This window comes from Hemicordylus capensis, chromosome 6, assembly GCF_027244095.1.
Source record: "Hemicordylus capensis ecotype Gifberg chromosome 6, rHemCap1.1.pri, whole genome shotgun sequence".
In the NCBI taxonomy this organism is placed as follows: domain Eukaryota; kingdom Metazoa; phylum Chordata; class Lepidosauria; order Squamata; family Cordylidae; genus Hemicordylus; species Hemicordylus capensis.
The window spans coordinates 39,595,314-39,608,890 of NC_069662.1; the positions used below are offsets into that span (position 1 = coordinate 39,595,314).

A 13,577-nucleotide genomic window follows, 5' to 3' on the forward strand; every position below is an offset into this window, starting at 1 on the left:
TCACGTGGAAGACTTTTCTCTTCTCTGATTTTCATGCAGGGGGTCCTAGGTTCAATTCCTGGCAGCATCTCCAGGTAGGCCTGGGAAAGACCCCTGTCTGAAACTTTGGAGTGCTGCTGCCAGTCAGTGTGGACAGTACTGAGCTAGGTGGACCAATGATCTGACTCAACATAAGGCAGTGTTCTGTGTACCTATATTCCTATGTCTCTGTTCTGGAAATTATCTCCTGCAAGTACCTTCTCAAGAACTACTACTGTGCTGGAAAGCCTTTCCTGAAATCCTTGCTCCAAGTCCCTTGTAAAGGGGACTTGTAAATCCTTGCTCCCAGTCCCTTTTCTCAAAGTGATCACTCTCCTTCCTCATTGCAACTGCACTGACTGCCCATATTCCATTACTGTCCCTTCCGCCTCAGGAGTTAGAATTCACAGGGGCCAGCCCATTTTTAACATAATAGCTGATTACCTCTGCATACCGCATCTGACACTGGGGTACACTCCTCAATTGTGGTCTCATATTCCTCACAGATGGTGCAAGGGAAACAGGGGTCCACATGGTTGGCATCATCCGAGTAGGTCCCCGGCGGGCATTTCTCACATAAGGTGTTCTGGTCGTCGTTGCAGGGGTACACAAGGCCAAAGCCCTTTTCACAGACTTTGCACTCTTTGCAGCTGCTGCTCCTCTCATCCCGGTAGTAGCCATAGATACATTTGCAGACAGTGTTGTCGGACTCCACACAGGGCGCCAACATGCTCTCCAGGCCTACGCACTCTTTGCACGGCTTGCATGGCTCTATGGCACTCACAATGTCTGAATAGCTCACACCTGGAAGGCACAGAGAAGGAAAGAACAGAAGTGAGGGACAGTCCCTCTCAAATAACTTGCATTCCACTGACCTGTGTTAGTGTGGAACAGAGAGGGAACTTGGAACCTAGATGCTCTTCCCAGAGCGGCTCCATCCCCTAAAGGGCTCACATATAGTCTTCCATTCAAATGCCACCAGGGTGGACCCCGCTTATCAAAAGGGACAATTCATGCTTGCTAGCACAAGACCAGCTCTCCTCCCATGTGGCATGGGGGTGGTGGGGGCTCCTGAATTTATTTTGCAAGGTTTGGGGTAGGGTAGGGTAGGGGAAGTGTTAGTCCCCAGACAAAAGCAACCTAAGTCCCAGAATGCAATAAATGATTGCAGAGACAGGTCTTAATACCTGCCGACTTTTATATTTTCAAAAGGAGCATGACCATTGTTTCTTTGTCTCAGCATGCATTAGTGCATCCAGAGATCTTTCCCAACTAGGCGCAAGCTAACCTAATCTGCAAACAGGTTCCTGATTAATGTTCTTAAGAAGAACTGTCCTTATTTATATATACATTATTTATAGACGTGGAAAGGGCTTTTGGAGGGAGGAATGAGATGCAAAAACTGCTCTCCCCCCCTCTTTGCCCTTCCACACCTGGTCCACTGCACAAGAAGCACCGGGATGTTGAAGGCTCCTTGTGGATCTGCAGCCCTCCTTCAGCCGCTGGAGGGCTGCAGAGAATGTCAGCCACTATTTTTAAATTTTAAAAATATTTTTAAAAACCCAATGCTACATGCCGGGTCTAGTAGAAACACAAAATGGCAGGCAGCTATGCTGGTTTCATAGCCAACATTTTTAAAAAAAATCTGAACAAGAACAGTGTCATAATAGCTTAGCTTTATTAGGGTCAACTACAAATCACAAAGTAGTGAGTCAGCTTTTGAGTCTGACAGGGCTCTTTCTCAGGCACGTTATTAAGAAACAAGAAAAGGATGCTGGTGCAGGTCCAGGGGCATAGTAAGGTCAGCATGGGTCGGCGTGGGCCCTGGGACAAAAAGTGCAGATGTATCATTCCCCCCCTCCACACACACACACCACAAACTTCTTCTTATAAAGGAGAGAGCAAAGAGCACGCTGACACCCAACCACCCACCCCTCTCCCCCAGGCCTGTGACATTTGTCCCATCTTGTTCAATTACAGCTATGTCTCTGTAGAGGACCTTAGGGAAGTGTGGGATGGAACAGACAGGTAAGGCAGGCTAAATTGTGAGTATGGATTCAAAAGATGTTAAATCTTTGGCTACAGGGGCCTTTAGTAAATTAAGCATAACAATATGCTGGCTGTCTTAATTATGGTCCTTGTTTCCACCCGCCCCGCCCCCCCATTTCCTCCCCAAATTAAGCAATCCTATTGTGACTCCTGAAGGATAGGGGAGGCCTGTTTAAAGTTTGCATAACTATGCCTGAAGGCAAAATTCACTAGCTATTCATGGTTGTGTAGTTATAATCTGCTTGTAACAATAAAATTGACCTGACTCCCTCACAAAGATCTCATAGGATGAATCACACACCAGAGAGAATTATAAAGTGCATTGCAATGCCTAAAGAGGCAATATATTATGATTTAATGGGGAGTTAAACCAGCGGAAGGAGCTATGCATACACGCTGACTTCAGGTTAAAATAGTTTATTTTGATTTAGCTTCAGGCTTTGGCTCCAGTGAGCCTGCCTATCTGTTTGGAAACAGGGTGGGGAGGAGGATCTCCAGTTTCACATGTGCAAGGGGAGAAAAGAGAGGTAGGGGAAAGATCTGTACCTGGATCATAGAATTGCTAGGTACAGGCCCCAAGAGGGCCTCTGTATTTTTCAGAGCTGAGCAGAGAAGCAAACGCCACTAGCAGCAGTTTTTCCTGTCACAATGCTACAGCAAACACAGAAGCCAGATCATATCTATATCTATATCTATATCTATATCTATATCTATATCTATATCTATATCTATATCTATATCTATATCTATATCTATATTAGGGATGTGCGAACCGGTTCGGATCTATGATAGCAAATGAGATTTTCAATGAGACACCATGAATCCACTCTAATTTGCCCAATTCCTTTCAAATAATTCTGATAGCTTCCTTGCCCACCCTAAGAACTACCAGCCACCACACTGCACTCTACGACACCTCCTTCCCCCCAACGTGAAGCTATACATTTGCTGCAATCCTAATTATTCTCTATGAGGAATTCAAAAATAGTTTAACAATTCACCAATAATCAGAGGAGTGTCCAATTGCCTTGGGATTTTTTTGGGTGGTAGGCACCCCTATCTGTATACCACCCACCCCACTTTTGTGCCCTTAGGTGCTCCACAATAGGGGATATGGACTGGTTCTGGTCCCATTGTACTCTATGAGAAAAATAATTAAAAATATTTCAAATATTCATAAAAAATCATAGGGGTGTCTGATTGCTTCAGGGTTTGCATGGTTGTTGGCACCCATGGGTGCTCCACAATAAGAAATAATGGCCTGGTTCGAGTCCCATTATATCCTATGAGAAAAAATAAAAATAATTTTCAAAAATTCATAAAAAATCGTACGAGTGTCCAATTGCTTTGGGGTTTGGGTGACAGGTACCCCTGGGTGCCAGCTACCATCCTACCAATTTTCAGGTGTCTGAACTGATCTGAACCGGTCCGAACCAGTTCGGATCCAAACTGAACCAGGGGGTGGTTCGAACAAAACCAAAACCAAACCTCCCCCTCCTGGTTCGGACCCGGTTTGGATCCGAACCAAACCGGGCAAACTGGTTTTGTGCACATCCCTTATCTATATCTATATCTATATCTATATCTATATCTATATCTATATCTATATCTATATCTATATCTATAAACAGCTTCACACAATTAGTGTGGAGTGCCTTGACGTGGTTTGCGGGGAAAGCAGGCTTAGCCCACTCTCCCTGCAGACAATCGCCCTCAGAGCCCTGGGCAGCCGGATCGGCCACCCACACAACTACTGGCTCCATCACGGAGCCAGTGGGGGCTGTTGGGATCTGGAGCTACTTGGCGCCCGGAAGCCCCAGGATGCCCCACACAAGTGCACTGGGCATTCGGGGGGCAGGGGGGCGAGCCTGGGAGGTTGGTTGTAGCCTCCCAGCCAGGGGTCTACTCATGTGTTGCCATGCGCCGCGGCAGCACACGAGCAGAAAAACAAGGTTAACGGAGGGCTCAGAGAATTAACGGAGAGTGGGAGACTGTGAATGCACCGCTGCACCAGCATGCATAGAGCCTGGCTTGGCAGCTAGCTGGCTGCCCTGCCTCGAGCCAAGAGGTGAAGTTGCTGGCCTGGCTGGGGAGAGCAGGCTGGGTGACCCTTGGGGGAGGAGGACAGAAGACTGTATGTGTGGTAGACCTAACTGGGAGATGGATGTGCAGTTAAGAATCAAGGGCCTTGTGAACTCTGCACCTAGACAGCAGACTGAGCAGAAATACAGCTCTCCTGGTCATCAGCTTCACAGTGGTGAGCTGTTTTTGTTCTCAAATTATCCAATTTTTAAATTAAACTATGCATACATAATACCAATAAACATATGCAAAGTTTATGGAAAGTGGAGACTTGGGTACTTTTTTAGTGGAAAGTGTCCTCTATCTCCACTTTCTTGGTGATGGATATCGACTTTTTTCACCATCTGGATCTGGCAACCCTAGGCATAGTCCAGACTAGCCATTTTGCCAGGACCCAGAATCAGAGTGGCTGTTTGAAGCGCCGGCAGGCAGCTGCTATCCCCTTTCACCAAGAATTGCTTTTGGCATGGGTTGGATTTGAACAAATGGCCTGAATGCAGCCAAAAACCTTCCTAAGAGCCTTGCTCTGTGACACTCAGTGACTCCCAAAGCTGAGGTACATGCACACAAAGCAAACTAAAACTCTTTGAAATCAGTTCTTTAATTTGAAACACATGGTTGCTGCCACCTTAATGCTGATGTGCATGTGTAATCTCCGCTTCTACACACAGAGTCTGAATATTCCTCTGATTATTCTGACTTCATCAGATCTGCTAATTTCAAGACCTCTCATCTCTAGCTGCAAAACTACAACAAATAATCCAAACGAATGAATTAACTGAAATGAATGTTTTTTAATCAGCAAAACTGTAAGATGGTGAATTATTCTTATTCATATTTGTATAATTATGCCATACACGGAAAGCAGTCAGTGACAGATAACCCCTTGTAAAATAAAAATTAAAAATGACTTGGCCTGTTGCCTACGCCTGCTTTGTCTGTTTGATGAGAAGAGGAAAGAGGGAGATTGCAATGAATCTAGACGAATTTTACTGGATGTTTTAATATTTGCAATCATTTAGCTGGTGTTTCTACACATATCAACATCTCAAATGCTTCTGTCTGGTCCTCCTACAGCTCTGTCAGGATTGAAGAGCAGGCAGATATTTTGTTTTTCTGATCCTGACGTGCAGCTGACCTCCAGCACAACCTTTATCAAAAACTGCAAGAAAAGCTCTTGCAATGAGTTCTGGTACCATTGTTGCATGGGGGCGTTGGGGGTTGGGATGTGATACTTCTCCCTGATAGTCATCACAATGCCATGTAAACAATGATACTTCTACTTATTTGTACTTTTGCAGGGATCATTCTTTTTAGGGAATGTTGCAGGTGCAATATGTGGGGATGGGACCTTCGCTGTAGAGCATCTTCTTTGTATGTAGAAGGTCCCTGGTTCAGTCTCTCCCTGGCATCTCCAGGAAGTTATTCACACATGGCTTCATGCTGCGGGGTAAATGTTGAGCGAAGCCACTTCGAATTGCACTTGCGGCATTGAGGGAAGCAGCCCCTCCCCTCTGATCTCAGGTTTTATTTTGGTGCAGGTTCACATCACATGCCTCTGTGTTTTCCTTCTAGCCATTGTGTGTATGTGTGGGTGGGGAGATTTCTAAAGCCTATATCTGCATTCCTAAAGACTGTATCCCTCTTATCATGTTAATGATTCTACGTCAGTGCCTCTCCCTATTTGCTCCGGCGTTTTCAGAAAAACTTGCTTAAAACCAGCATTTTAAAAATCTGGAAATGCATCGAGATAAGCTAGAATTAGGATGACAAAGCCTGATTTGTGTGTGGAGTGCTTCCAAGGATCTCGAATGGACTTCGGGTAAGTTTGACTGGTGTGTGAATGCACACACTCTCTTCTGGAGGAGATTCGGGGTAACAGCTCTGTCTGTAAAGCCTCCAGGTAGGGTTGGGGGAAACTCCTGCCTGAATCCTTGCATAGCTGCTGGCAGTCAATGTAGACAATACTGAGCTAGATGGGCCAATAGTCTGACTCAGTATAAGACAGTTTCCTATGTTCCTATGTTCTACTTCATGTCGGAGTAAGAAATTCCCCAAGACCACCTGAAATCCCAGCACTCTGTGTGGGATATGGGTATGCACATGCTATGAAATCAGTTGGAGGATAATAGTAGAGTTGTGTTGCTTGTCAGTAACCATGTCTCTGTTGTCTGTTCTATTGAAGTTGTTCCTGCTACCTCAAGAAACTGTGTTCTTAATTGTCCCTCTTCTCATACGATATGAAGCTGCCTTATCAGACCATTGGTCCCTCTAGCCCAGCAATGTGTCTACTCTGGCTAGTACAAGCTCTTTCTGGTAGAGACTATCTATCTATCTCTGCTCTGGTGGACCAGGCTCAAGGCCCATCTAGTCCAGCGTCCTGTTTCACACAGTGGCTCACCAGATGCCTCCAAGAAGCCCACAGGCCCAGATGCCTCCAAGAAGCCTGCTGGGTGATGGCTTGCCCCCTCTTCTGTCATTGCTCCCCTGCAACTGGTATTTAGCGGCATTATGCCTCTGAGGCTGGAGGTGGCCTGTAGCCACCAGACTAGTAGCCTAGTAGTCTGGACTTTCCAAGGTTAAACCTGGAAAGGCATGAGCCGGTCTTGTGGTGGTGAGCATGAATTGTCCCCTTTGCTAAGCAGGGTCTGTCTTTGTTTACATTTCGACGGGAGTCTACATGAACTCTGTAAGATAGAGAGCCCTTAGGGGATGGGGATGGGGCTCTGTAGAAAAGCATCTGCTTGCATGTGGAAAGTCCAGGTTCACGCCCTGGCAGCATCTCCAGGTAGGACTGGGAGAGAACCTTAGAGAGCCACTGCCAGTCAGTGCTTTCAATACTGAGCTAAGATGGACCAAGGGTCTGGTTTGATATAAGGCAGCTTCCTATGTGTCTATATTCCATTGAGCTGAGACTCCTAATAAGTAGAATCATAGAGTTGGAAGGGCTTTATAGGCCATCTGATCCAAACCCTTACTCAACAGCAGGCATCCATAACAGATGGTGGTCCAGGCTTTGCCTGAAGAGCTGCCCACTCCAGGGCTGAGACTGCAGCCTTTGGCTCCTCAGGCAAACAACTCAGGGCAGCCAGCCACCACAGCCACCTGGAGCATTCCCAGATGGCGATTCTAATTTGGCTTCCCCACGGAAGGGCAGGTGTATGTTCACATATCCTCCAGATTTTCCTCAAAATCCCTGGGAGCTGTCGGGGAGCACTCCAGATATGATTCGGGTTTTTCATTGCACATTAAGGACTTGGCCCGGTTTATGTCCGGGGGACTTTAAAAATCCACTTTTTGCATCGGTTTTGGGAGGCAAATTCTAACTTGCAGTAAAGCCTCGCAGGAAACCCGCTGTAAAGCCTGCTGTCTGGGAAAGTTCCTGAGAACATGGAGTTCCCCTAGACAATATGAGCTTGCCTACCTACTAAGCTCTTCAGCAGAATCTCTGCTCTGGGTTCTGCCACTCTTGGAGGTGCAACTGGCAGTCGCACAGTCAGGGGGCTGGGTGTGATGGCAGCACCTGGATTATGGGGTTCACATGGCCCCAATGCTGAAAATATTTCTTGACAGGTCATTAAGACTTTCTGCCTTGTTTTGTCAGCCATTCGGCCTGAGCTGAACTTTCTGTCTGGCTCTTTCTCTGTTGCTGTGATTATTTAACATCACTTATGTTGCTATCGTGTTTTAATTACTGTATTTTGTTTTCATTAGTTTTTATGGGTTGCTGTGTTTTTTTTAACACATGCCACACTGAAGGCCTTTATAGGCAGAAAGGTACTAGCATTAAGAAGTACTAAGGATAAAATTAAATAACTGGTCCTGCCTCTTGTTCCCAGTATAATCTACTCTGGCTTGCTGTAGTTTTCTAAGATCTCAGACCGAGATCCCAGCACCTGCTATCTGAAAACCTTCAAAACTGTAGGGACTGAAACTAGGGGGACTGGTCTGCATGCAAGGAAGAGGTTCTACCCTTGAATTGTGGGCCTTCCTGCAGGACAACTCTAGGCTGATTCTTTTAAAACATGGTGAAGTGTTACATAGGAACATAGGAGGCTGCCATATACTGGGGCTATTCTTACAATCACAAAAATGGGGCTAGGAAAATCCTAGCCTGATTTTTGTGATCGTCAGAACCACCGGGCTCGCAGCCGAGCCCGGTGGTTCTGGAGTGGCTAACCCGCTCCTGTAGCCCACCCCTTAGCCCGGGTTTGCAGAGCGAGTGCTCTGCAAACCCAGACTATCTGCTCGTGAGTAGCCACGGTGCGGCTCCGCATCGCGGCTACTTGTGAGTAGACCACCAGCCGGGAGGCTTAAAAGCAGCCTCCCAGCTCGGGGGTCTCCCCAGTATGCCCTGTGCACTCGCGCAGGGCATACTGGGGCTTCCAGGGGCCGCAGGCCCCCAAGCTCCCCAGCCCCCACTGGCTCCGTCTCAGAGCCGGCCATCGTGTGGGCGGCCGATTCAGCCGCCCAGGGCTCCCTGCCCACTCATGAGCGGGGACAGCGGGCTTAGCCCGCTCTTCCCACTCACCACTAGGAACCGGGTCTCACTGATTGTGAGACCCGGTCCACTGAGTCAGACCATTGGTCTATCTAGCTCAGTATTGTCTACACAGACTGGCAGCGAGTTCTCTAAGGTTGCAGGCAGGAATCTCTCTCAGCCCTATCTTGAAGAAGCCAGAGAGGGAACTTGGAACCTTCTGCTCTTCCCAGAGCGGCTCCATCCCCTGAGGGGAATATCTTACGGTGCTCACACATCTAGTCTGCCTTTCATATGCAACTAGGGTGGACCCTGCTTAGCTAAGGGGGACAAGTTATGCTTGCTACCACAAGACCAGCTCTCCTCTCCACCATATATATATTGTGCCATATAAAACAGAGATAGTTATACTGAATGACTGAAGAGAAATTAAAACCTCAGATCAGCAAAAGCAATTAATTGTGTTGCTATGAATATCAGCAAAATTTGAAATGGCTCGAATTTGGGGGGAAAGAAGACCATCAGGAATAAGAGAATGTTTTTAAAAAGTGGTAGGGGTGGAATCCTAATACAGGACAAATCATCTTCATAAATTAAAGTATCTTTGAATGTGAGTTACAAATATTGGGTTTTTTTAGAAAGGTGGATTCCTTTTCTTAATGATATTGACAATTCAAAGTCCACTTATACTAGGCCAGAGCGGTTAATGTTGATATTCATTATGTGAGACATTTAAGTTTAAAATGTTCGCTTTTTGATAGTAATAGTGCTGAATTATGTTTGTATTTTGTTTAGAATTTCCTAGTTTTATGTGATCTATCATTAATATTATTGCTTTGTGTGTTTTAAATGAAAAAATTGAAACTAAATAGGTTTTTAAAATGTGGCAAACAGCATTATGGCTCCCCAGCTTCCAACTATTATGTGTACACTAGCAGTGTCTCAGTCTATATATCTCTATTATCTATATATCTATTATTATTTTTATACCGCCTAACAAAACATCTCCAGGCAATTTGCAGAGCAATGAAAAAAACAAGACAGTTAAAATGCTGAAATTAAAACAGACCAATTAAACACAGCCATCAAATTGCCTGGTTTAAAAGATATGTTTTTAAAGCTCTCTTAAAGACCAGCAGTCCTTATATCTTGGCTGGGAGCGTGTTCCAGAGCTTGGGGGCAGGGCTGTCCCTAAGAGGGTACAGGGCTGGGAACGAGCAGCACTCCCCTTCAGCCTCCCCGCCCCCCACTGGATACTCAGCAGGCCACTCCCCATCAGCTGTATCCCTCGCACACCCCATCAGCCACTGCTCCTCACCCCACTCCCTGCTCAGTGAAATGAAATGAAAGGAATGCTTCAGTAGAGGAAAATTCCCTAGTAGCTTTAGGGTTAATTTAGCACGTAGCTAAAGAGTTCCATCACCTCCCTTCCTCCTCCTTCGAGCAAAGAGAGAGGTGATCAAACTTCTCAGCCCCATATGAGCTGGATACTAAATGAGGGTGCTCCAGGGTGCTCGGACGCCTCTCATTTAGTATCCAGCCCACGCGACACTGGGAAGTTCGGTTGCCGCTCTCCTCGCTGGAACAATGAGGGAGGTGATTGAATTCCTTAGTGCTGTGTGTTAAGGAGAGGAGAGTGGCAACCGAACTTCACAGCACCATGTGAGCTGGATACTGAATGAGAGGTGCATGTGCACCCTGATGCTTAATCAGGGCGCACGCAGGCCTCTCGTTTAGTATCCAGCTCGCATGGTGCTGGGAAGTTGGATCACCTCTCTCTTTGCTTGGAGAAGGGGGGCGCGGAGCAGTAGCTGATGGAGAGGGTGGGAATGGTTGGGCCCAGCCACAGGGTCTGGGAGAGCACAGGGCTGGGGGCGATCACCCCTCTTTCCCCACCTAAAGGACAGACCTGCATGGGGGCAGCCTCAGAGAGGGCCCAACTGAATTGCTTCCAGACGAGCTGTCGACAACTGCAGGGCAATCTCTCCAGATGATCTTAACAGGTGATGTGGATCATGTAGAAGGAGGTGCTCTAGCAAATAACCTGGATACAAGCTGTTTAGGGCTTTATAGATGATTACCAACAACACCATATTTACTTGGAAGCATATTGGAAGCCAGTGTGATGCTTTCAGAAGAGGAGAAAGATGGTCTCTCCAAGTTGTCCCAGAGTCCAACCTGGCTCCCACGTTTTGCACCAACTGGAGCTTCCAGACTACCTTCAAAAGCAGCCTTATGTAGAGAGCATTATAGTAATCAAGGAAGAGAGCCAGTCTTGCAGTAGCAAGCATGAATTGTTCCCTTTGCTAAGAAGGGTTCACCTTGGTTTGCATTTGGATGGGTAACTACATGTGAGCACTGTGCTGTAAAATGAATGTATTCCTCTTAGGGAATGCAATATGGCGCTTAGGGAATACAGCTCTTAGGGCCTTAGCTTAGTGGTGGAGCTTCTGTTTGCACACAGAAAGTCCCAGGTTCAGTATCTCCAAGTAACATCTCCAAGTAGGGCTGGGAAAGACTCTTCCCTGAAACGTTGGAGAAGCTGCTGCCAGCCTGTGTAGACAATACTGAGCTAGATGGACCAATGGTCTGACTCGGTATAAGGCAGCTTCCTATGTTCTTAAGCCTAGAGGTTACCAGCATGTGCACCAGTGTTTTAATTATTCATTATTTGTCAATGAAAGGGAACATAATGCTTTCAAGGATCCTACAGAAAAGTCCAATAAGTCAGGAGAGTTTCTTTTCCCCAGTCTTTAACATCAGCTGCTTACATCCAAATATGTTTGAGCCTCATAAAAATTCTCATAGTGCCAACATTTCAACTCAGCAGAATCCTTCCCAGTTCCTATACGTTACTCTGGCAGTCATAATATCTTAATCTGGCATCCACCGCAGGGGGCGGGGAGGGCACCATGTTTGCATCTTCCATTGCATCTGTTTTCCGTCAATTAGTTATGGGAAAGGATTAGGATTGTGGTGTCCAATATAAACATTCAACAACTATGCTAAAATTGCTGACTTTCCATTGACCCTATTCTTCGTTCCTGTGTCTTTGGTTTCAGCTGCACTCCGTAGGGAATTAAATCCGGTATGTAAATCAAACTCTCTGTGACCTGACCCACATCCCTGAAAGACTCCCAAACCTCTTCACCCCTTTTTCTGCCTTAGGATCTCCCTCATCACCATCATGTCCCAAAGATGTTTCAAGAAGGTGAGCTTATTTCAAAATGTTGCAAGGACACAGTCACTGGCTGCCTAAAAACTGGTCACCCATGTCCCAGTGTTAGAGCAGGATCCCTAGTATCTGGGATAAGCTATTGAGATCACTTTTATTGGGTCGATTTTGATTCACTTTTATTGGGTCGATTGGGTCAGGATATGCAAGCTTTTGGGTCACAGAGATCTTTTTATTTGGGTTGCTAGCATTACAGAGAACTACAGCACACAACAGCTACCTAATGGCTCAGCGAGGAAATGACTTGACTAGCAAGCCAGAGGTTGTTGGTTCGAATCCCCGCTGGTATGTTTCCTCCATATCGGGCAGCAGTGATATAAAAAGATGCTGAAAGGCATCATCTCATATTGCGTGGGAGATGGCAATGGTAAACCCCTCCTGTATTCTACCAAAGGCAACCAGAGGGCTCTGTGGGCACCAGGAGTCAACACTGACTCAACAGCACATTTTACTTTACTTTACAGCATGTAAATCACTTTATCTGTGTACAGATCTGTACCTGTCTATACTGTATAAAGGTAACATGAGCCGTCGAGTCGGTGTCAACTCCTAGTGACCACAGAGCCCTGTGGTTGTCTTTGGTAGAATACAGGGGGGGTTTTCCATTGCCATCTCCCACACAATATGAGATGATGCCTTTCAGCATATTTTTATATCATGGCTGCCCAATATAGAGGAAACATACCAGCGAGGATTCGAACCAACAACCTCTGGCTTGCTAGTCAAGTCATTTCCTCGCTGAGCCATTAGGTGGCTTGGGGATACACTATATACATGAATGAACCCTATTCACATGCTATGTTCAGCACTTGTACAAGGAGTGCACCATGTATACAGGTACAGATCTGTACACAGGCACAGTTATTAATATTAAAATTATGTTGAACACAGGTACAGCTGTACACTGCCTATCTGTACCATACATTTGAGAGGACTGCAACCAGGTTCACTTTTAAAATGGATGCAAGTATAGTCATTCACACAAAAACATGTAAGAGTGTGTAATGTCTTTCTACAGGTGCTGAACATAACATGTGAATAGGGCTTATATTGGCTTACCAACCCAGCATATATGCACTGAGAAAAGCTTTACCTGGTGAATTTTCACTTGTTCTGCAGTGATAAGAGTACAGGAATGTTGCTAGAAAATAAAAGTAGGTATCCTTGCTCACTGTCATTAGGGGATGATGAGAAAGGGCTCACTATGTGTTCACTGACCCTCTTGGAGATTTAACTTCTAGAGATTCTGGGGAGGGAATTGAATCCTGAAGAATGAAAATTCTAGCAACTCCCATGAAATAAGCTTGAACAAGGCATCCCCAAGAAGCAAAGATAGGAACCAAAGAGGAGCAGTGATTTACTAGGAACAGATTCCAGAAAATAGGGGCTGGTGTGCTGTGCAACGTTACCCATGCAGTTGAATGTAACATTTCTGTGGCTGCTGAAGTGCATAATGGCACAAATGGAGTTATGTGACAGTGCAGCCATTATATAGCATGGCTGCACTGCCACATAACTCAATTTGTGCCATTTTTGTGCACACACAACTGCACAAACATCATGTTCCACTGTGTGTATACGTTGCACAGTATGCAAGTCATGGACTGTTCCTGGTGGTGACCATTGGAGCAAAAAGCAACTGATGCTCTAACTGGGAGGAAAATGGCATTTCTCCACTGACATGTCACAGTTTGGAAAATACTCTACACCTAG

General features: G+C 45.9%; 1 protein-coding gene across 1 annotated transcript in view; it reads right to left on the reverse strand.

The window, feature by feature from the left end:
- The window catches only part of NGFR (nerve growth factor receptor), a 78,580-nt gene that overhangs the window by 20,013 nt on the left and 44,990 nt on the right, over positions 1–13,577 (reverse strand). Inside the window, exon 3 of the mRNA XM_053263338.1 lies at positions 463–822. Within this exon, the coding sequence (XP_053119313.1) occupies positions 463–822 (360 nt within the window). The remainder of the gene's footprint in view (positions 1–462; positions 823–13,577) is intronic.